General features: G+C 33.2%; 1 protein-coding gene and 1 pseudogene across 1 annotated transcript; both read left to right on the top strand.

The window, feature by feature from the left end:
- The first annotated feature begins 996 nt into the window (after positions 1 to 996).
- On the top strand, positions 997 to 5872 carry LOC111908279 (probable E3 ubiquitin-protein ligase BAH1-like 1; annotated as a pseudogene).
- A 1489-nt stretch (positions 5873 to 7361) lies between these two features.
- On the top strand, positions 7362 to 8033 carry LOC111908278 (DEAD-box ATP-dependent RNA helicase 7). The gene is made up of 2 exons (XM_023904106.3): positions 7362 to 7513; positions 7591 to 8033. The coding sequence occupies exons 1-2, from the start codon at positions 7383 to 7385 to the stop codon at positions 7763 to 7765; spliced, it is 306 nt and encodes a 101-aa protein (XP_023759874.1). The 5' UTR covers positions 7362 to 7382; the 3' UTR covers positions 7766 to 8033.
- The last annotated feature ends 16908 nt before the right edge of the window (positions 8034 to 24941 follow it).

The following is a 24941-nucleotide window of genomic DNA, read 5'->3' as shown; positions in this document are numbered from 1 at the left end:
CCCGCTTGTTGTCCAATCCTCTCCCTTTCATCTTTTTGATGCTGATGTTATCGAAGTGATACATCTCCTGCTTCTGATGTAAAATCCTCTATCGAAGAAACCCTATTAGCACTGTGCAGTTATGAATCTTTCTCCCTTTTAGATTTTTCGTGCTCTGCAACCATGATATCAACTACAAACAACAATGAACCCTAGATCATATTCAATACTCATCCATCCCCCATTCACAACTTGCTACCAGCTATCACCATTTTTATGGACTCCAAGCTCTAAATTAGGGTTTACTTTGGCGATAATTTCAACTTTTCTTACACCAGCATCCCAACTCTTCGTTCCTAAATCCCCCGCTGCTACTCCGCCTCTTTTCTTCGGGCTCTACCGCTCTTCGAAGCTCGAATCCACTTCACTCTTCATAGCTCAATCACCCTTCCAAAATATCAATTCTCACATACGTCTCTCATATCCTTGTAAACGAACTTACATTCTTATAGTCGTCATGGACGGTACAGGGAAGGTATATAAACATGTTTTTTTTTCATTTTAGATATTTTTTATGTACTATCAGATCTATTGGTTGATATATCACAAACTTAATTTGTCTGCTTATAACACGATTTTGTATGGTTGTTGCCTTGAACAAGAATCAGTTACTGATGCACACAAGGTGCTCGACATAATATCTCTGTTAGGTGCTCACCCCGATGAGACCACTTTTGGCTATCTTGTCTATCTATATGCAACAAAAGAACTCGAGCACAAGATGATTGAACTACAAGACTTGGTATCTAGGTTCAATTTGCACAATAAATCCATTTTTATTAGTAATCTGATCAGGAGGTTATATGAAGCTTTTTGGACAAAAACATCATTATAATATATCAACATCATTTTTAACCTCACTTTTTTCACACGACAATCTTTTTTGAATCTAAAAGTATTAGAGATTTGACTAGTCGGTTAGGATCAGACTGTCACGGGACACTATAACTAGATTTGATGAGAGTACTTCTTACTGTTGGTGGTGGGAACTGGGAAGTTCCATCCTTAGCATCAATGTCTGATTCTGCGATTCTTAATGCATTTGTTTGTATTGTTTATAATTAGTAATCCTGCTCTTTACACTTTCTAACTCTTATGAACTACCAATTTTGACATTATGTAAATTTTAAGAACAGACCATGAATATGTGTCTTATGTATTGTATACGATTGTGATGTTTTTATTCATGATTTGTTTACGAATGTAGGGTGTGATCGAATGTTCTTCAGCGAGATAACGAAAGAAGATTCTGATATAATGGGGTGCATTAGCTCTAGAGTCAGACATCTTGGCCAGCTTCATTGCAAAACTCGTATGCTGAGACAGTTACTACACTTGTTTCAATGTTTGAAAAATGATCAACAAGCACTTGTACTGGAAGGGCAGATGTTAATCAAATATGTTATCATGAATGCTATAGCTCTTAGGTAAATTCTTAAGACATACGACAAAGTAAGAAAATATCCTAGTCTTTCTTTAGATTGATGTTTTTTCTTTTCTTTTTGGATTGACGTGTTGCGATTATGATTTATGTTTGTTTTTCCGTGTCACACCCCAAAACCAAGAACAGCGGAAACGTTCTGGGGCGGAGGACGTCATGTATAATATCAACAACAATGTAAAGTAGTAAACAAGCAACAACATCATCCATTGCATTAATAAAATAATTATTATACAATTGTATTCTGTCAAATTTTGATAAACACTAAAGCATAAATCAAAATGAAAGATAAGTCTTGAACAAGCTCCATCTTCCTTTCTCCTTGCATCGGAACCTGTCTATGATGACCTGAGGATACAAGTAATTTTGAAAGCGAGTAACAGCTTTGAAGCTGGTGAGATCATAAGTATTTAGTGTCTTAATTTGTATGTAAGAATTTGTAAGTGTAAGTATTGTAAGAATTTGTAAGTGTAAGTATTGTAAGAATTTGTAAGTGTATATGAATTGTAAGTGTTTGAAAAACCCTAGAATCCCTATGATTCCTTTTAGTACGTGAAGGTGTCTTCTACCAAGACCTAATTGTTCTGTGTGTGTGTCTCTTGTAAGAGTATGTATTTTCCAAAGTATAACTATCATTATCCAAAAATATAGTTTGTACATTTATGTTTAAGTGAGGTTATAACTAAAAATATGTAATGGAAAAATTAACGTAGTACTAAAACGTAGCTCTAAAAGGACTACTACCGTACTAACTACCTTAAGTCGGATTTTAGGCAAAGGCACTATGTGATAAATTGCGCCATACTATCAACTGTAACAACGACATACGAATGGTCTTAATAACGGAATGACGTTTGCCACCCGCATATCTGCAGATCCCACTGTAGCTGGCAGTAAGGTGTAGGATAGTCAATCCAGTATAGATCTATACACAAACTCATACTATGGACTGGTTATATCGACATAAGAATGGTCGAAATCAATGTATGACGTTTGGCACCCGCAGACCTGCAAGTCCCGCTGTAGCTAGCAGCAAGGCGTAGGATAGTCAATCCATTATAGAATCTATACGCAAACTCAACGCTCCCCCTTCAAGAGACTCTGGCCGCAACTCAAGTCATGAGGTTTTAAGTCATGCTCCAATTTAAATCACAGTAATTAACGTATTCTCGTATATGTAATGTAATGTACTGTTCTAGCTGTAATGTAATGAACTGTTCTAGCAAGTATAGTAATGTAAGCGTTCTAGTATAAATGTATATGTTCTCGTCCTAGTATAGATGTATATGTAATGTACAGTAATGTTCTAGAAAGTATTGACTCATGAATGAACTGACTCATTGTATGATATCGCGTTCTAGTAATGGTTCTAGTATCTTCCTGAACTACTCATATGGTAGCTTACTAGTAATCTAAGTGGTACGTATGGACGTGGATGTATACCCTTGCTACCCAAGGGCATAGGATGAATTGGAAGGACCTTTTATGACTTTATATGTACACATGATATATAACTAATATTTAAAAGACCTTCGGACGAGTATCCGATATCCCACCAGACCACATCTCAAGCGCGAAAAGGAAATAGGGTGGATAGCCTTCCTAAGCCTTTTAAACATTTCTTATATAACTATACATATAGAGGCATGCAATTTATAATATAAAAGCATAAATAAGTTTGGTAAAACATTTGAAACATAAATATTAGTTTAAGGAAAGATCGACTTGATGTCAATCTATAAAACAATTTGAAGGCATAAGTTTGATAAAACAATATAAGTATAAGGAACATTTGTTTGAAATACAGTTGTAAATAAGTTTGAAATATGATAAGCAGATTAAGAGGTACAGTGTAATAAGTAGTTTGAAACATATAAAATGTTTATAAAAATCATTTGAAGGAAACTGTTTGGTAAAACGGCTAATGAGTAGCCAAATCTTTTGAATGGTGTATATTAATCACATGTGATTGATGTAGTAAGTAATATAATCCTACTTACTAATCACATGTGATTGACATAATAAGTAGCATGATTCTACTTGTATCCCCCCCCCCCCCAATAAAACATTTAAAATAGTTTAAAACATTAGTTAAGGGGTATGAACTCACCTGCAGTATGTGACTGGAATTGAACGGACTGTTATCGTACGGAAGGATCGGACAAGTGCTTGGTGTCAAGTGAAGACTTAGACACACACAACGATCCTAATTACATATGAAGACATATGTATATAAATAATTAGAGATTAAATCACTAATTATACAAGTATAACATTTTAGCGCGAGGACAACACTTTTGGTCAAGTGCTAGGAGGCTAATGGGTTGCGACAAAGAAGTGCAATGCCCCTAATGGAAGTTTAAGGTCAAAAGACCATATTCATTGGAGTTTACGGCCCAGGGGAGTAAGCTCCTAGCCGTAAACTCTCAACCAAGTCATGAAACGGAGTTTAGAAGTACTACAACCTTAGAGGGGAATTGTTTCAAGGCTATACAAGTGTTTGGGGCACCACATTGACTCCTTTGGGGAGTTTACGGCCCAAAGACCCTATTCCCTTGGAGTTTACGGCCGTAAACTCCCTTGGGAGGGTTCTTATTGTTCTTTCAAGTCTCCAACAATTCTAGGAACAAGTCTAGGCTTCAACACTTGGCTTAAGGAAGGTTTAAGGCACTAAATGGAACCATTTGATAGAGTTTACGGCCATTGAACTCTTTGGGCCGTAAACTCCCTCACACATGAGGTTCTAAGAATTTTAACTAGTCCAAAACTCATCTAGGTACTTGCCCTAAAAGTCTCTTGGCCTAAGGAAGTGTCTATGGTGTCCTTTGACCCCTTAATAGGAGTTTACGGCCCAAGAAATACTCTTGGCCGTAAACTCTTCAACACTTGAGCTTTTCATGAGTTTTCTAGGTCCTAAACACTTTAATGTATTTGCCTAAAATGAAGACTAAGCCTTAGGAAGAGTTTGAAGGGATTTTGGCCCTAAATCTTGGAGTTTACAGCCTAAGGAGCATCTTGGCCGTAAACTCCCTTCCAAAGTAGGTTTCTAATTGTTTTGTTGGTCTAAGACATGAGTTTAAGGCTTCTAGGTTCTTGTTCTAAGGCTAAACGATCACTAGGCACTCATTTGTGCCCTTTACTTGGAGTTTACGGCCCAAGAGGTGGCTCCTTGGCCGAAAACTCCTCAAACTAAGTGTTTTGATTTGTTTCTAGCCTCTAATGTTCATACTTAAGGTCCTTAGCTAGATGCCTAACATGGAAATGGGACTAGGTGGACTTTAGGCTTGATTTTGGAGTTTACTCCCCAAGAACGTTCTTGGGCGGTAAACTCCCGGATCTTGTACTTTGGACATGTAAATAATGTTATTAAGCATATAACAAGTATTAAAACACATCTATGAAAGTAGACTCACAATCTGGGATGAAAACCCCAAGATCCGTGAGAGAGAAATTGACTTTTCTCTATTTGGAATTTAACTAATCAACCAATTTGGTTCAAAATTCTATTTATAGTCCTGAGATTTTTGGCAGAAAATATTTCTATTCCCGGAATGGATTCTAATGACCTAGAGTAATGGAATTACAGTGTTGCACAAAATCCTAGTGCATCCACTCTCCTAATAACTCCTTAGGTGTAAAACCCTAAAACTGCCAAACTTATTCCATAAGTCTGAATTTTCACTGTAACTGCTCTACTTCTATAGGATTGAAATGGTTTGATTTAGAATGAAAATTTCGGGTTGTCACATTCAGTTGCACAACTCTGTAAGTGGTGTGAACTGCAGGTCTAAGCTGCAGGCTGAACACTTGGAGATCTTACAATCACCATGGTTGATTGAACTGGTGGCTTTTTATATGAATTTCAGTGAATTAAATGAAATGATATGCTATGAGCTTTGTAGTTATTTCTCTTGTGATCTCAGTGTTATAATTTCAAAACTTGTATTGAAATTGGTGCTTCCAGATTATGTAGTTCTGGAATACAGTCTAACTTGTGTTGTTTGCTTGGTATGACTGACTATATATCGAAATTATGAAAAGTTCATAGTTTAAGATTACATAAATTGTAAAACGCTTTTACTCTTGATCCTCAGCTACTGTTTTTCATCCATACGCGTTGAGCCGTGGACATATCTTTTGCACGATGTGTGCTTGTTCATCGGGATTTGTTTTGATGTTTGAAGGGGTGAAATCTGCAAGCAAAGATGAAGTATTTGGTAATGCAGGACACATAACTGAACTAGATTTACTTCTAAAACGAAGGTAAACAAGAAGCGTGTTTTATTTCAATAAACTCTTGACATATTTTCATTTTAAATGAATCTTACTGAGCATTAATGTGGCATTTGCAGGTTTAGAAAAGAATGGGAGGAAAGACTTACTGAACATTGATGTGGCCGAGGGTAATTATGTCAATGCAATAGATGGTTTGAATAATAATAATAACAATAATACCTGAAGTAGGGTGACTGCGATTGTGTAAATTTGAGTTCCGTTTTAAGTGTTAAAATTTTAAATAATAATAATACTTGAAGTAGGGTGACTGCGATTTTATATTGAGCACTAATTGTGGCTTGTGCCTTTACATCAGCTCCACGAGAATTGTCCTTTGCTAATGCAAGAAAAGCTTCATTAAAACAGGATAACGCATCTAGTAGTTGATTTTGTTCAAGATGCACTAGCCCAGTCTTGAAACAAAATGAAGCACCAGCCCCACGTGGAACCTGTTATTTATCAAAACAATTTTAATAATGCATATTCTTTTTCATTTAGTACATTTTTGGTCCCTCAATCTACCTCATTTTTGCAATTCACGTCCCCAAAAGGTTTTTATTGCATTTTTCATCCTTATTTGACTATTTTTTTGGTCCCTGAGTACAACAGATTTTTGCAACTTTGTTCCCAAAAACAGTCATATTTTACTTAGAAATCAAAAGGACCAAAATTGTAAGAGAAGAAAGTTCGGGGCCGAAACTATAATCTACCTTTTTTTATGATAAAAAATTTTAAAAAGGAAAACTTATCCACCTATCCAAGTCGCACAGATGTTGGAAGAGGAGGCTCAGAAGGTTTCACTACATTCACAGCTCCCAGACCTTCAAGGGAGCTTAAATCAAGTGGTTAGGTCCACACCGGAGCATTGACCACCGCCTGAAGTGGCGGCATGGCAACAAGTGGAGGAGCCATGGATTGTGGCAGCACACTGCCATCCGGAAGTCCAAACGACTCTATAAAAACTGGAACATTCACAGGCACTTGAGGAATTTCACTAGCTGGACCCACCAATGGTCTCCCTTGAGGATTCTGATCGTATTGCAAAAGATAAGTGCCAGCTGGCGGCAACGCAACCGCCACTGTAACGACGGAATAGTATTCTGAAAAAAATCTTCTGGAATCGGCCGCGGTCCCACTGCCGCTCCGGTTGCCACTACCGGACACCCGTTGGAGACATTCACCAGTCTGTTCGTGAGGTACATTTAAATCAAAATCATTCTACTCTATTTATTATTTTTGTATAAAGTTTTAAACTTCTTTTCATGATTATATATATATATATATATACATATATATATATATAATAATAATAATAATAATAATAATAATAATAATAATAATAATAGGTAACAGTTGCGGGATTCCGATTTGGCAAGTTTATGACACTAGTGGCCATGAATGTTGCAGCAAGAGGACTTGACATTAATGATGTTCAATTAATCATCTAGGTACATTACTTTCAAATCAATTATATATCACAGTTAATTTTTTTCTTGTTTTTGCTGAAATTACGATTCTACCCCTTCATTCCGAACCACCACGTGATGTTAAAGACTACATTCATTGATCTGGGACGATAGGAAGGGCGGGAAATTCGGGTGTTGCAATTACACTTTATGAGCCCAGAATGTCAAATATTTCAAAATTAGAGAGGGAGGCAGGCGTGAAATTTGAACACATATCTGCCCCTCAACCTGCTGATATTGCTAAAGCTGTTGGTGGTGATGATGTAGAAGTTATAATTCTAGTTGTTGATAGGTATAATACACTGGTAGTGATTTTACAATTATAACCTTGACTTGTTAAATAACATGGTTGTTTAATTTTTTTTTCAGTGTGATCCCTGTTTTCAAGTCGTCTGCTGAAGAGTTGTTAAACAATTTCGGCCTAACACCAGTAGAGCTTCTTCCAAAGGCACTTGCTAAGAGCATTGTGAGTCTTTATATTTTTTGTATTTTAAAATTTGATTTTATATTTTTTCCTTATTGTATTATGGTTTATTTTTTATAGGGGTATACTGAAATCAAGCACATGTCACTCTTATCATTTATGGAAAATAATATCACATTGCATCTTGAGGTTGGAAGACCTGTTTACACACCTTCGTAAGATTTATATATATTTGATAAATAATAACTCAAGGTTTTGAAAATTGTATATGATTAGAAATAATGAAATGTTGGGAGTTAATAATATTTTAACCAGTCATAGGCCCAAGCCAAACTTTTATCGTCCAACCTCTAATAATCAATTATGGGTTGTATCAGTCTATGATCAAAAATATTAGTAACCAGTGTGCTTTTGTTATCTCAAAGTCAAAAACACTATTTTTGTCATTACCTCTCATCAAAAACTGAAAATTTAATTGTTCACTAGTATTCAAAGTCCAAGTTTAGCTCTTTCCTTTACATTATTCTCATGTTTTCCTGGATTGCATATTATCTTTACTTGTTTTCATAAGTTCAAATGTTTTTGATTATGTTGTGTTTAGTCTTGAGAAGGATTATGGAATGAAATATTGACCATATGAAGCAGGTGTTGATGTTTTCTTGTCTGGATACGTTTTTCACTTGAAGATTTTACATAAGAGAGGCCTAGACTTGTTAAATGGACAATGTAAGAAAATTTTGTCATTTTCATTTTGAAATTCAATTAAAGGTTAAAAATAAGAACAATGTAGAAATATAATGATTTGTATTTTGTCTTAATGCAGCTAAAAGTTATCAAGTAAAGAGAGTTTCCTCAAAGGTAGCAAGGAAAGAATCAAGAATGTTGAAGCTGGTGAGTGGATTTTCTATAAGAAATCTAAGTATTATATATTACAATTTTATCTAAATGCTTTGAATTATAAGAATAAATAGTAATTAAAAAATTATAATATGTTGTCACAGGCTGCAAGAGATGTTGGAGCTCTTAGAGAAGCTAAGGACAAACTAGAGAAGTGAGTTGAAGAGATGACATGGAGATTAGACTTTGAAACACATTTGAGGGTATATTTTTTTATATTTCTTGTATCTAATTAGTTTGTAAATTTTTGTTACAACTTCTATTGATTTGTTTTATCTTTCCATGTAACGATTATTTGTATGACATTAAATTTTATGCAATGGATTGTATTTTTTGTATATGATATTTTATTTACTATTATGAGACATTAAATACAAATTTAATTTGAAAATTAGTAAATCTATAAATAATATTTTTTTTAAACATTTAAAATTATGATACGCAAAAATGTGTGTCATCTTCATTTATGACATGGCCTTTCTTGACAGGGGCTTTGTTGATACGCATTGCATGTCATTAACACGTGCGTCGTAAGGTTACGACACGCGAATGCGTGTCGTCTTCCTTTATGACAGGGCCTTCCTTGATACGCATTGTGTGTCGTAAACGCGCGTCGTAAAAGCGCGTCGTCTATAGACCATGCACAAAAGCGCGTAGTTTCTATTTATGACAGGGCCTTCATTGACGCGCATTTTGCACGTCGTCTGAGCGTTTTACGACGCACAATGAGCGTCGTAAAAAGACTATTTTTCTAGTAGTGCATACAACACTATGCACATAACCAAATTTTGAATGGTTGTGTTATTCAACTTCTTTGAATAATTCTAACAATTAATATCATAAAATAGTCTATTATATTGTTTTTCTTAATTTAAACCTCAATTTTATTTTTTCTTGAAAGACCTTGTATTTTTTTTTAGCCATTTTAGCATGTTTACCCGATAATCTTTCTCTTTTATACTTCGTAAAATTCGAATAATAATTGAATGTGAGAAATAGCAACATAACAGTTTAAAAATAGTTATTAAAACGTATACTTATAACAATAAATGCACAACCTCATTACCTCTGGTAACTTCTTAACTACTTTGTTAAGTCTAATAGTTTTAACTTCAATGCTCGAGCTGCAAATCCCTGAAAACCACCTCTTAAAAACTGAATTATGACCCAACAAAGTTGGTAGTATTATAATGAACATGTTACATGCAAGAAATAACTTCCGTCAATATACTTATTCGATATAGAAACTACTGCCAAAATAAAGGCCTTTAATGAAATGTGAACAATTACACACATTAGATTTATAACATGCAAAACTAGATGTCGTAAAAAAAATCATCTCTTATAAAATTTGAAGGATTTGCGACATGCATTTTTCGTGCTCTAAAATTATCCTTCGTTTTATAAAAAATCACCTCTGGCACATCCTCCACCTTAGTAGTTAGCGGGAAAATAAAATCACAAAAATTTATAATCACTACAAGAAAAATGCGATTTTACTAGGGAAGGACGGTATGGAACGTATTTTCGTTGTTAATCTGCAATGGATCGTGCTATGGAATGTCGTTACATAGAAAGTTTGTTACCACATTGTCTATGGAATTTATTTCCAGTAGCGAGCATGAGACTTGCTAGGGAAAATGATACCAAATCCATATCCTTTGGTATTATGCTATATTTCTATGGAAAAAACATTCGTAGCAATTTTCCAACGAAATTTTTTACAAAGTCATTTTCCGTTGTAGCGCTTCTTGACATGTCGTGATCATCATAATTGTATCTATCGGTTGTAGTTGGTATAATAATTCCATTTGTTTCAACTTCGTCTTCGTGGAAATCAACGTCTTTCTGATGATGATTTTCACGAACATCAGTCCAATCACTTGGTTTAACTTTAAATATAGCCTACCAGTCTGAGTTATTTGTTTTTAAACTTGGGTAAGGAATGTAACACACCTTAGTCGCTTGCATGACTAAAACAAACGCCCCGAACTTGTTTTATTTTCTTTTTACGTTTATCTCGACGAAGTTATATAATTTTTGTGAACCTTAACTCCTATGTTTGGTGTTGGATCGTACCAATGACATTTAAACAAAAATGTGGTTTTAATTTGGTAACCAGTGTAGTCGACTTCTTATTTGATCACCTCCTTGGTTACTAACACAAAATCCTTTATTGATTATTGATTTTTTCAGACCATGAGCTTCTGTATGAAACTTGTATACATTGACACAGTATACACTATATAATTTCACTCTTTTTTGACATTTTTGAGAGGTCAGATATATACTTGTTGTTTATCCGAATCCTACGCGCCTATATGACAAATTGTAAAACACTTAATTAGAGTTAATTATAACGATAACAAAAAATAATAAAATTAAAAAATATAAAATTAACACCCATATAGTTTTGAAACCATACTACAAAGTTCTTCTCAACTTCAGCTACAAGCTCCTGTTCATCCATATCCCTAATAAGTTTAATCAAATCTACTTCAAATATTCTGTATTACCATTTAAATAACATTTTTCAAGTTACTATGATTTAATAAACAAAATAATGCATGTAAATGTTATTCAGATCAATTACAAATGATTATTAATTACAATTATAAGTGAAGTATATGTTACTTACCTGACGTAATATTTGATCTTATCAGTATGTAAGTTTAGGCAGCATGTAATTCCTCATCAGAAAACATTCTATTCCTGAATCTTCCATAATGACCACCAGGATATGAAAATATATCTAAAATTTCGTTATTATCATCAGGTTGCTCATCTCCTCCTCCATCATCATTTCGAGGCAACTTTTTATTATGTGTTGGGACACCAGTCTCGAAATAATGAAAGAAAAATATTGATGCTTCACGAAGAAAGTAAGCATTAATAATGGACCCTTCCACTCGAGCTTTATTTTCACAACTTTTTTCAAATGATTTAGATATTTATAGTAAAGAAGATTTAAATTAGCTTTAAAGAAAAAAGCAACATTCATTTTGATGTAACATCCAATCCTTAAAATGGATACATCCACCGATATTGGACGGGACTGGCTATCTTCGCTTCATATGGAAAATGTAATTGTAAATGTTCCATGGAGTTAAAAATACCAGGGACAAAGATGGTCTCTAATTTACATAGAATTATTGGGATCTCGGCTTCAATCCTTTCCATGTATTTTGTTGTGATTGATGCTGTTGTTAATGTTTTGAAGATAAGTCTCAACTATATTAATGTTTCACACACATGTTTTGGCAACATCTCATGAAATGCAATTGGCATCAATCCTTGCATAAAAACATGACAATCGTGGCTTTTGATTCTAAACAGTATACACCCGATTAAATCAACACACCTCTCCAAATTAGAAACATCACCATGGGGAAGCACAATTTCTCCACCCATTCCCATATGGCTTTCTTTTTATTCTTGTCTAGAGCATAGTACGCTCTTTGTAAAGCTTCCCCTCGTCTTCTCTTCCTACAATACAGTTTCCGATCTCTTCTCGTTGCTACATTATCATTCATCGTCGCTTTGACATCCATTACAGTGTAAAAAAAGTTCTCAAAGACATTTTACACGATATGCATAACATCAAAATTATGTCTAATGAGGTTTGTTTTCCAATATGGTAAATCCCAAACTATGTTTTTCTTTTTCCAACCATGATCACCACGTGCTTTGTTTACATTATCAGCACTTATTTCAGTCATTTTTACCAAACCTGGTTGTTCAGTTTCCCTTAAAGTTTGTTCACCATTTTTACCTTGAAAATGACCTTCTGTCACTTCACGATTCCTCTTGAACTTATTTTTATTCTTTCTATATGGGTGATTTACCTGTAGAAATCCTCTATGGCTGTCAAACCATTATATCTTATTACCAGTCTTTAGTCTTAATGCTTGTGTATGTTTCCCACAATGTGGAAATGCTAGCTTACCTGGTGTAGACCATCCTGACAACATTTCATATGCTGGAAAAACGCTTATTGTCCACATCAAAGTTGCTCGTAAACAGAACTTTTATTTTAAAGATATATCATATGTTACTATGCCTTCTTCCCATAACAGCTCTAATTCTACAACAACTAGTTGCAAAAATACATCTATTTTATGCTTAGGGTTTGAAGTCCTTGGCACAAGTGAGGTCAAAAATAGATAAGGCTATTTCATGCATATAGAAGATCGCAAATTATAAGGTATTATAATAATAGGCCAAGATGAATATTTTTTTCCAAATGATCCATGTGGTACAAACCTATCTGTACTTAGGACTAATCTAACATTACTTATTTCACTCACCACATGAAAACAGGCAATACACAACCACAATTATCTTTTCTTTCATACATTCACATTCTATTGGTATTGTTAATTGTGTTAAATCTGTAAAATATACATTTAAATAACACAATATTGTGCTCATTAATGTTGCTTAGAATTAATAGATGAAATTTGAAGTAAATATATATGTACAATATAAATATTGCAAAGGTACCTTAACAACAAATCATTTCAGAAAATTAATGACCAAATGATAACCCAATCTTCAAAGTTTTCCCATTTGAATGGATGAATCACTTTGATGATTTGATAATGGCCTCGATTATTTGTACGGTGGTTTAATTGAATTTGAGAATTGTAGAACACAAAATCAAAGAAAAAGTTTACGAGGGAACCTTCAACAACCCTTGATTTTGATGTGGTGGATGGATACTAGGTCAAAGTATTTGGTTGATATTATTCATTACTAGGTTAAAACCCATGTAGTACACAGGTAATAAATTTAAATAACATGCGTAATAAAGTCACAACTTTGAATAGTATGAAATACTTCAATTATTAGTTTAAGTATAACGTTAAAGGGTTCACTTAAATCAAATTTTCAGTTAAACTTAAAATTAAATACAAATATTATTTTATAAATAGTTAAAATATATAAATTGTAGTGTTAAATGCAAAACCTAAATTATAACCCCAAAATAACTAAAAAAAGAAAAACAATGTTTGATGTTTTTAAATAATTATAATGATAGAAATTCAAAGGTAAGAAAAAAATGTTTTGAAACTCACCAGGATGTAATAAATGATCAAACATAAACAAATTATCATCATCAAGTTAGTACTTTACTATATACCATGCACAGTGCACAATCAAATTACCAAATCAAAAATAGAATACATTTATGTATTGATATTAAACCAAATTACAAATATATATTAACATCTCTCCAAATTATAAGTATATATTCACATTACACAAAAATACATATATAATATGCATCACTAATTGTCTGAATCAAACAACCATCATATAACTACTCTAAACTAATGTCAAACATCATAGAAAACACAACCAAACATGCATCTGACAAACAAATATCACAATTAAACAAACAATTGTATTCATGCATAAAAGATTTACCATATCTACTCAAAAAAGGATGCTTTGCACAACTTTTATGCAAGCCATGGAATTGTATTTGCTTTGATTTCCTTCTTGTAACCAAGTGGCTTCGAACCTTGTAATAGGTTTGTCTCAGATTCCAACTTCTTCTTCTACTAATGTAAGAATTATTCAACATGATCATAACTTCTTGCTTCTTTTAACTACCTTCGGCAATCAATGACATTCCCATAACGAATATTGCATCTAACTGTCCCTTATCAAGTGCATCTTGAAGCAACTGTTTCCCTGCTTCATCTTCACCTAACGAAAAATACTTCGCTTGAAATACATTAAGTAACCATACAGTTTTAATATACACAAATACAAATATAGAAAACAAAGTACATGTCTAATTAATAGAATGCATAAAAAAAGAGTATTGTTCCATCGTTGAATAGTATGTGTGGGTTGTTCAACTTTCTGCATATGCGGATGACTTCATCCATATCAACACTAAATGGACAAAGCCCTAATCGATCTGTGTCCATGGTTTGATATATTGCTTATGATGTTGTAGAATCTCTAAAGAGTTTGCAACTATAATTTACAAATGACCAAAATTTATCTATTAAATACAAAATTAACTACATACAGAAATATAATAGAAGTATTATACACAAAACTTACACTAACTGGCACTTAAAAGCATCGATTGGTGATTTTCCCCCAACCATAGTTACTATTTTTTTGATCATTTGCGATGGCAAAGCATTACTTGTTGTTCCTTGTTGTCTTGTATGAATTATTGCTGATGAAAAACTCATTGCCATGATGTTGAACTACTTCGCGTGTAATTCAAATAATGCATGAACAAGGATATTAGGGTTTATTGATCATCATGTCGGAAGTTTGATGATTGGGAATAGATTGTAGTTGATCTATCATCGAAAAACTGAAACAACAGGATGACTACGACTCCAAATTAGAGTGCCTAAGTGTTTAGACTGTGAATTGACCTAATTGCCCTTATACATACAAAGCTTAATATGTAAATGGTAAGGGTATTTTTTTCAATACTATTAAGTCAAAAACTGAAATCGCTTTGAAAAATAAAATAATTACCGAAATTGTATACATAATTATAGCTTATAAAAAATATAGAAACATTATTATACTTATTAACACAAAATAACAACCTCAACAAGTGTATACAAAATTCACCCATTATCATTGAAGTAACATACACTAAATTAACATATATGTAAGAATTGATAATTATAACACAACCATTTAATTTTACTAACATAATATAAACACTATTATATGTATACATATTAAACTTTGAAAAAGTTAGGAATAGTAAGATTTTGTTGACTATCATTTTGCCACAAGAATTTCAAAACTTTTACACTTTTACTCCCTTAGTAAAATTTTGTTGACCTTCATTTTGCCACAAGAATTTCCAAACTTTTATACTTTTAGTCCCTTATTAACAATACAACATATATACTAATCAAATAAAAACATCAACTAACTACTTATCAACCCTTGATTTTGATGTGGTGGATGGATACTAGGTCAAAGTATTGGTTCTAAATATTTCTTATCTAAAACATAAATATCATAAGTTGTAATCAACCATATTCGTAGTTTCGTAATTTCTTTAAATTGAACATGTATTCATTTAATAAAAAAAATAGTAAACACTACTCAAACACCATAGCATAACAAAATGACCAAAATTGCCTTTCACCAGAAAAATAACAACAAAATCCAAAATAAAAGTATATCCAACTACATATACAATACAATATAAACACTGGTATTGAAAGTCATTAATATATACTTATAAAACTATTGATGTGTATTATCAACCATGTATATATTTAAGAAAACTACAAAACCTACCGTACTAAACATACCAATGGCAAACCATGCAATACCTTTGTGGATCCTCATCGTCTTCATGTCCTACCTCAAATGCCACTTTAAGAGAATGAAGTGCCTCTTCATGTTGGAATGTGATGTTATTTGTTGTAAGTATATTAACAACATCAAAAGTGTTCAACAAATCTCTGGCATTATCAACAACACATGTATACTCCCCATGATTCGGAGGTGCCCAACAAAAATATGCATCAAGTATTTATAAACCTACACATGAAAAAAAACTACGACTTAATCCATTGTAGTCATTTCAACATAATAGTAAATATTATATAACAAAACACTATATATTAACCCAAACTATAAACATGTACTAATTAAGTATATAAAAATTTTAATGTACATATATACCATACATACCTTGATCATATTGAGGAGTCCCTCTTGAAATGTAGATCATTCCAAGAAAATAAATTGCCTCAAACTGATCTGCATCTGTTGCTTTTCTCAACAAAGTCATTCCGACATCAAAATTGCCATTACATAAACACTCCTCCTATTAACAGAATAACAATATCATTAATATCAATGACACTAAAAAATAATAAACGAAATCAAATTACATAAAAATACTGAAATTACACATACCGCTCCTTGTCTAAACATTGCTTCAATGTTATTATGCACTGCACATGCGCATATAAATAATTCAGCATTAAGATGTTTGGGACCCATCCCTTCAATCATGTGTAGGGATATTATTCTGAACACTTGAGGATCACCCCCTACTACATACATCTTTTTTGAACTTGAAAATTTGAAATATACAGTAAATAACTAATAAATCAAGTTATATTTCTTCAAATAAACTTTCATTAGTTGATGTTTATTGAGAATTACCAAATTCTTGTAGAGATGATGTCCTTTGCAGATTCTGACCCTAACATTACAATAATTCAACTCAAAATCTCTATTGGAAGATCATCCAACGAACTACAACTTCTTGTATTTGACATTCTACTTACAAAAGACACAATGCGTTAGATTTCAATTTTTTTTAAATTAGGCGTAATTGTGAAAAACAATGTAACAGGATAAGGAAAAAAACCTTACTTTTTTATGCTCTGGTCGTCGACTAAGTACCGGAGTCAATATTTTCGATGAAAATCGATTTTCAGAGCGATTACTTATCAACGATTTGGGGGTTTATATGTTCGTCAGAAGTTTTACTGTCAGAAAGATTTGAGATGTTCTGAATTGTTGAAGCACTGAAACGGCGACATGACATCAGAACCATCATGGAGCCTAAACGACGTACTGTGCAAAAAGACCAAAGTGCCCTTGAAATCATTCCAAATATGTGATTACTAAGGGTAGTTATGTCAATACACATTATTCAAACATGAAACCCTTTTATAGGTCAAAGTGGAACTTTGACAGTTTAAATGAAAAAGATGAAGTTAAATAAAAAGATTGAAGGAAGTAGGATTCGAACCTGCGACATTGGGAAAGAAGAAAGAAGCGTCATCTAGCTGAACTAAATTAACTCATGTTTCTTAACACTGAATAACTTTTATATTATGTGCATTAATGTGGCAGACGATGACCCATATGTCATCCATGGCTATTACCATGATACTATAAGCAACTACCATATTGACCAATGACTCAAATGTCATCGATGAGTATTACCATGACACTATAAGCAACCACTAAATTGACCCATGACTAATATAAGCAGCCTATGACCCATATGTCATACATGGGTGTTACCATCACAACATAAGCAACTAGCATATTGACTTATAACATGTATGTCATCCATGGGTGTTACCATGAGACTATAAGCATCTACCATATGACCCATGACCCATATGTCATCCATGGGTGTTACCATGACACTATAATCAACTACCACATTGACCCATAACCCATATGTCATCAATAGGTATTACCATGACACTATGAGAAACTACCACATTGACCCATGACCCATATATCATCCACGGGTGTTACCATGATACTATAAGAAACTACCACATTGACACATAACCCATATGTCATCCATGGGTATTACCATCACACTACAAGTATTCCATGACCCATATTTCATCCATGGGTGTTACCATCACACCCATGACCCATATGTCATTCGTGGGTGATACCATGACATTATAAGTAACTATGACATTGACCCATAACCCATATGTAATCCATGGGTATTACCATGACACTGTAAGCAACTACCATATCCATGGGTGTTACCATAACACTATAAGCAACTACAACTTGATCCATGACCCATATATCATCCATTGGTATTACCATGACTCTATACGCAACTATCACATGAACCATGACCCATATGTCATCCATGGGTGTTACCATGACACTATAACCAACTACCACATGGTTATATGACCCAAATGTCATCCATGGGTATTATCATGACACTATAAGAAGCCCATGACCCATGTGTCATCCATGGGTGTTACCATCACACCCATGAGCCATATGTCATCCATGGGTGTTACCATGACAATATAAGCAACTAACACATCGACCCATCACCCATATGTCTTTTATACATAAATTTTGGTTCAAATATTGCAACATAAAGATGTATAGTTTATAATTGTTTAATTGTCGTTTATAATTTAAAATTAAAATTATGGTATGAACACCTCGTTACTCTTTGTTCTTTCTTGACATTATATACACATTCTATCAAGCTGGAACTACATTAAAAATTTTAAATTACTAAATATTTAGCGCTAATTCGTACAGTTCAAAATTTTCATTAGTGGAGCTTCAAAATATTTTGCAATTCCTTTCCCTCTAACCTACAAACGTGAAGGCGGCCTATTAGGGTAAGTTAACTTATTAGAAATAGGGTTTATATTTTTTGAAATCGTTTCCAGCGGCTAATTGATCGAAATATTTATTCATTACGTCTGTGCATTAACTTTGGCGATATATGTTGTCACTCATCTAAAATTTATTTTTAGTTAATTTACTATTTCTGTGATCATCGTTTCTTGTTCCTTGATCATCTTCATATATACTATCATCTTAAATTACAACTACATTTATTTTGATTTTATTCAATAGTATGCATGCGTAGGAATGCCTTCACCTATAATTTATGTTTATTATATGATTATTCTCTGCTCATCAATAGTTTATCATCTTTCATACATTGGTATTGACTATAGTTTTTTGTTTATTTTTATGCAAGAAAGATGTCGAACTTGAAACCAAAAAGAGCATCAGGTGTCAATGAAACTAAAGTCATTACACCACAGGTTTTGAACCGCAATAGGACTTCAATTGCAAAATTCATAAGCAAACAATTACAAGATGAAGAAATCGACTTCCCAAAATCAGCAACCACATCCAATGCACCTATAACATCTACAACCAAAACCCCTAAACCTAAATCATTAAGACCAACCATGACTACCACTTCCTCAATATCACTTGCAACATCCACACCATCCTCAGCAAATACATGTAAAACTTCAGCAACTAGAACAATACAATCCTCAATACCTACATCTACAACCAAAACGTTAGCACCTACATCATCGAAACCATCCTCAACATCGACATCTACTACCACGTCATCAACACCTATATCTACTACCACAACCTCAAAACCTTCATCGATACTACCATTCTCAATAACTATAGCAACTACCACATCCTCCTTACCTAAAGGAACTACCATATCCTCAACATATACAACTATCCCAACACCTACCTAAGAATATACCCCATCACTAACTCTTATCCCAGAATCTACCCCATCACCAATACAACCAACCATGAATGGATCTATTGTGGAAAATGTTGAAGGTAAAAACAATTCCTCAGAAGATTGTGGACCAAGTGGATGTTTAACTGTTCATGTTTAGAAAAAACGTGAGTTACCAATCATATCTTACAACCTTTTTCTATGTATAACCATTTGGTGTACACGTACATATGAATTCAAAAATCAAACGATCACCTTATTATTTGCAGGCTCATGCCATCAGGTGTCACACCCCTAAACTGAAATGACAGAAATGTTCGGGGGCGGAGGATGTCATGTACAATATCACAATAATTGAAAAATAGTAATCAAAGTAATAACAACCATTGTATTGATAATATAGTATTTACATTGTATTCAAAATCATATATGATTGACTCCGAAAGTAAGATAGCAAAACAAAGACTTGAAGCTACTATACACTGTCTTCTAGAACCTGCGCATGTACCGGTCTACTAGCGCCTTGAGAATACAAGTGGTTTTGAAATTGTCAACATTAAAGTTGTTGAGTTCATAAGAATTTTTTTTAGAAAGCATGCTCTTTGTTCTTTGAAAATGTTATAATGTACTTCTAGAAAATCCAATATTTTCTTTAGCGAATATAATGTAGTTTTAGGCCTTAGGAACAAAAAGTATGTAGTGACTGTATCCTGTATTAATAAACTGTAGCCTTATTAATAAATAAAACTGTTTTTGCGTGTCTCTTCAAATTGTATGCTGTATCAGTGTACTCTATACTAGTAAAGTAGTGTGTTGTAATTCTATTTTTATGAAAATCTTTGTATGAATTCCTGGATACAAACAGTTATTATGTATAGTAGTGTGTTGTATGAGTGCTTGGATACCACCAGCTGTAATGTATAGTAGTGTATTATATGAAAACCTTTGTATGAAAGCCTAGATACCACCAACTGTAATGTATAGTAGTGTATTGTAGTCTCATTACATTAAAATAAGACCATTAAAGTAGTGTTAATCCCGTAAACAATGTTTAGTTGATACTACTGTGAGTTTCATATAGCCATACTAATATGACCTAATGGCCTCTACGACATTCTTCAGGTGGCGGTATATTATGACATTTGTCACCCTAAGTCTGCCGGCCTAGCTGTTGCAAGCAACTCAGGCGTGGGATTTTCAGTCCCGTATAGATCTATACACAAATTTCAAGGCTCTCCCTCCAGAAGACTCTGGTTATAATTTATAGGAGTTGAACATGTACCCTAATGGGTACCTCGAAGTAGTGTCTCACAACCCTGTATTAACTTGTTTACGTGTAGTGTAAAAGTGTTCTCTTGTATTTGTAACAATATGTATTACCTTGTAATAGTGTACTTTGTAACGTAAAATAATCACACTTCAATAACTATTTAGTTTTATATCCTAGAATCACTATAATAGAGTAGTGTTCCATAAACTATACCAATAATAGTTTATATACTTGTTTCAAAATAGTGTTGTTGAATTTGTAAAATAGTGTAGTGTCTTCCAAACTATATCTATTATAGTTTAAATGTAGGTTTTGTATGCGATGAAAATCTTAGAGTGTAGCAGTTTGTATAACACAACGAATTAATCATAGAAAGGTACCCTTTTTGCTTCACATGTTACAAAAAGGGTCAAACTTTTATCTAACGAGTCTTATATATATATATATATATATATATATATATATATATATATATATATATATATATATATATATAATGTATTTTGGAAAACCAAAGTATAAAATAGTTGAAGTAGTTTGAAACAGGTTTAAAATGGTTTGAATCAGCTGCAATAGCTTGTTATGGTTCGAAACCATTTGAAATCATTTGAATATTAACACAAGATTTCCTTGTGTTTTACATGTATCCCCCCCCCCCCCCCCTAAAACATAGACAAATACTGAAAATGTAGGGTTATGAACTCACCTCGAACGTGTGTCCTCGTTTGAGTCACAAAGTGCCAACGATGATCCTCATATTAGAATACGTGACGGTAGTCGTAGTCTAAAATAATTATACCCGACGTCGTATTGAAATTAATAAGATATTAACTAAAATAATTAAGTAATCGCTAAATAATAATTAAAGTGTTAGACAACACTTAATTATGTAAGCAAAATACTTACAAAATGTCTTAGAAATTCTTTGGAATAATTCTAGACGTTTTCAGTGCACAAATTGGGTTTTCTATAAGGGCTTGAGTGTTTTTGGTTAGAGGCTTGAAGATTTGAAGATATGGATGAATGTTCTTGGTGTTCTTGGTGAGAATAAGGAGATCTGGGCAAGAAGTTTTATAAATTTATAGGGTTTATGGATGATACTTGAGAGCAAAAAGTGATGTGTTTATGGTGTGAAATGTGAGAAATGAGAATGGTTTACGGTTGAACACTTATATATAGAGAGTGTTTACGGTTCATAATAGGCCCTAAGATTGTGCTTTCAGCCCTTTAAGGGGCTTGGTAATATGTTTTCGATCTGTTTTCGGTCATACCTAGACCGAAAACCCATTTGGTCTTCAATTCCAAACCGTAAACTCTTGATTCCTTGAATTCATGGCCAAAAACCTAATTGCTTTAGACTTTTAGGACCGCAAACTAGAAGATCCTTGAGTCTTTGGACCGAAATCTCCTATATGGAAGTTATTATATGGTTTAAACTTTAAACTTTAGCCAATTGTTGAATTATTATAACTTAATTTAACTTAGGTTTCAATCCATGCTTAGCTACTAGCTTATAAAGATGTCCTAATGGCCATAGAGAATACAATACAACAAGGATAGTAATGCGGTTTCATGAGTCTTGGTTAGGGTTTAGGCTTTGTTGGGTCTAAAATTTTCCCAGTTGTCACACCATGCCCTTATGTAGTTAACTATATATGATAAATTTTGGTTTAGTAAACATTTACACATAAACTTATGTTTATATTGTTAATGTGTAGAAAAAATGTTGTTGGGTTGAAAAAATAGACTCGCTGGTGAGGCAAGCTTGGGCAACTAAAGCGGCACAAAGTTATGGCCAATACCTCTACAACATGCGGTGCCCAAAAAGAAACCAACATGCCTTTAAACCAGCTCATATTGCACATGAGGTCTGGAACTCCTGGCAAGTAAAATAGAATACAGATGAACACAAGCTAAAATCCGAGCTGAACAAGAAAAATAGGCATAACGGTGTGGCTGATGGAGTACCATAACCTACCCATAACATTGGATCTGCAAATCATTTGAATATAGCTTCTAATTTTGTAATTATTTTAATGATAGATCAATGTTTATGTTTATGTGTATATTTGACATTTTATGGTATTTATGCAGAAGAGGAAATTAGGACGTGATCCACCCATAGTGAATTGTTCTTGTATACACACACGAAGAATCACAATGGAGTCACTTTCACAAATGAAAAAGATAGAAAAATTCATGTAATATTCATTTCATTGCAATTAAACTTTTCTATTGTAGTTATTCCGTAATGTCATTCATAACTTTGATATCTTTTAAATTATACTAGCTTTATTTTGTAAGCGGCCTATACAGAAAAACGGGAAGAATTGGAAGCTGAAGGTGCTGACTTTGAGGAGGACAAACTATTTTATGATGTTGTTGGCAGTGATAAAAAAAAGACATTATGGCTTAGGCTCTTTTGCGAAGGTGGTTCCCAATATTAACGGTAAAACGGATGTGTCTTACATTCTGAAAAAAATGATGAAAAGGAAGAAATGAGGGAGCTTGACTCTAAACAAAAAGAACAAAATGAAGAGCTTAAAGAAATAATGAAGGCCCAAGAAGAACAAAACAACACAAGAGTTGGGCAACTTGAAAAACAACTTAAAACGACAATGGATCTTATCAATGTAATTACAAAACAACAACACTAGTAGGTCATAAAGTGTTGATATATTTATTGCAAAGTATTTATTTTAAATTAGCAACTTTCCGTTTTCCAAGTAATAAATAATTATTGTATTATTTTATGATATAATGTTATTTGATTTTTTTTTTATTTTTGTTTTTCATATATTACTACAAAATAATTTGGATTTAATTTATAAATCAATTAAGCATACGTCCATATTGTTGGAACCTAAAAGTGAACCACTACAATCATATGATCCGAAGTCAATCTTGAGTCTAAGATGTGTTGTGGTACGAGATGAGTATATGGTTCGAAATGGAGTTAATGTCCGAAGCAGAGCATGTTTCGAGATTAAGCAATATCCAAGATCAAGTGTTTGTTCACGTATTTATTATTCCTTTCGTTTATGTGATTTGACATTTCATAGGACTGAGTCTTTTGTAACTTTGGATAATTAGTTGTCAGAAGTTGTTTATTATCCAGTCCTTTATTTGTTTCACTAGATTGTAAGATGTACCTCCTTTTCCTATATAAGGAGTGTTTTAATGACAAAAATATTATAGAATATTACGAATCGTTGCTCGTTTATTGTCATTACTTTGATTATACTCATAGTTCTTCCTTTATTACTTGAGTACTTTGTTGAATTGTCTCTTCATTTTCGACTGGTATTACCAGACTTGACTGGAACATCTTATTAAGGTTTGAGTTTTCAAACTTTGTCCCTGCACATCATATCCTTGTTCTCACAATTGGTTTCAAATCTTGAGTGGTTGTCCTTTAAAACCATAATAATAGAATATAATTATTCGAGATTACCTTGGTATGTCACACCACACTAAAGCGGAAACGTAAGATATGACAATGATAAAGGTTTCATTACAAAAGCTAAAGATACATCAGCATAGTAATAGTTAAAAGTTTACAACCCAAAATTTAAACAAAAAAAAATACAAGTTTCCTAAAAGAACATTGTTCAAAAGTTAACTTCACAAAATAACTTCCACATGATGCAGCATGCTCTATGATGATGAATCTTTATATCCACTTACTAATTATTTCTTGAAAAAGCATGTAAAATGAGCATCGACTATGAAAATAGTTGGTGAGTTCACAGGTTTACTAAATCAAGATTTGGTATAAAAATTTCCATAAATACAAGTACAATGCTTTAATGAGAAACAAAGTTCATTGCTATGATGAGAAACAAAGTTCATTGCTATAATGAGAAACAAGTTTGTATGTATAAGAGCAAACAATGAGTTCACAACCAAGCCTATGACTGATGCTCTATCAAGATCTATGTTTATCGTTCCATAGGTTATATGGTATCATGGGCTCCAGCAATCGGGTGAGTGAGGAGTTGTCAATTCCTAATAGCTTTATCCATAATGACCATTGGCTCAAAGAGTTAATGGTTGGAGTAAAGTGTAAGGGAAGGGACTCAAGAAGATAA

Source organism: Lactuca sativa, chromosome 4 (genome assembly GCF_002870075.4).
Source record: "Lactuca sativa cultivar Salinas chromosome 4, Lsat_Salinas_v11, whole genome shotgun sequence".
In the NCBI taxonomy this organism is placed as follows: Eukaryota; Viridiplantae; Streptophyta; class Magnoliopsida; order Asterales; family Asteraceae; genus Lactuca; species Lactuca sativa.
Note: the sequence above shows the minus strand (reverse complement) of the source record. Positions and strands in the feature narration are given on the sequence as shown.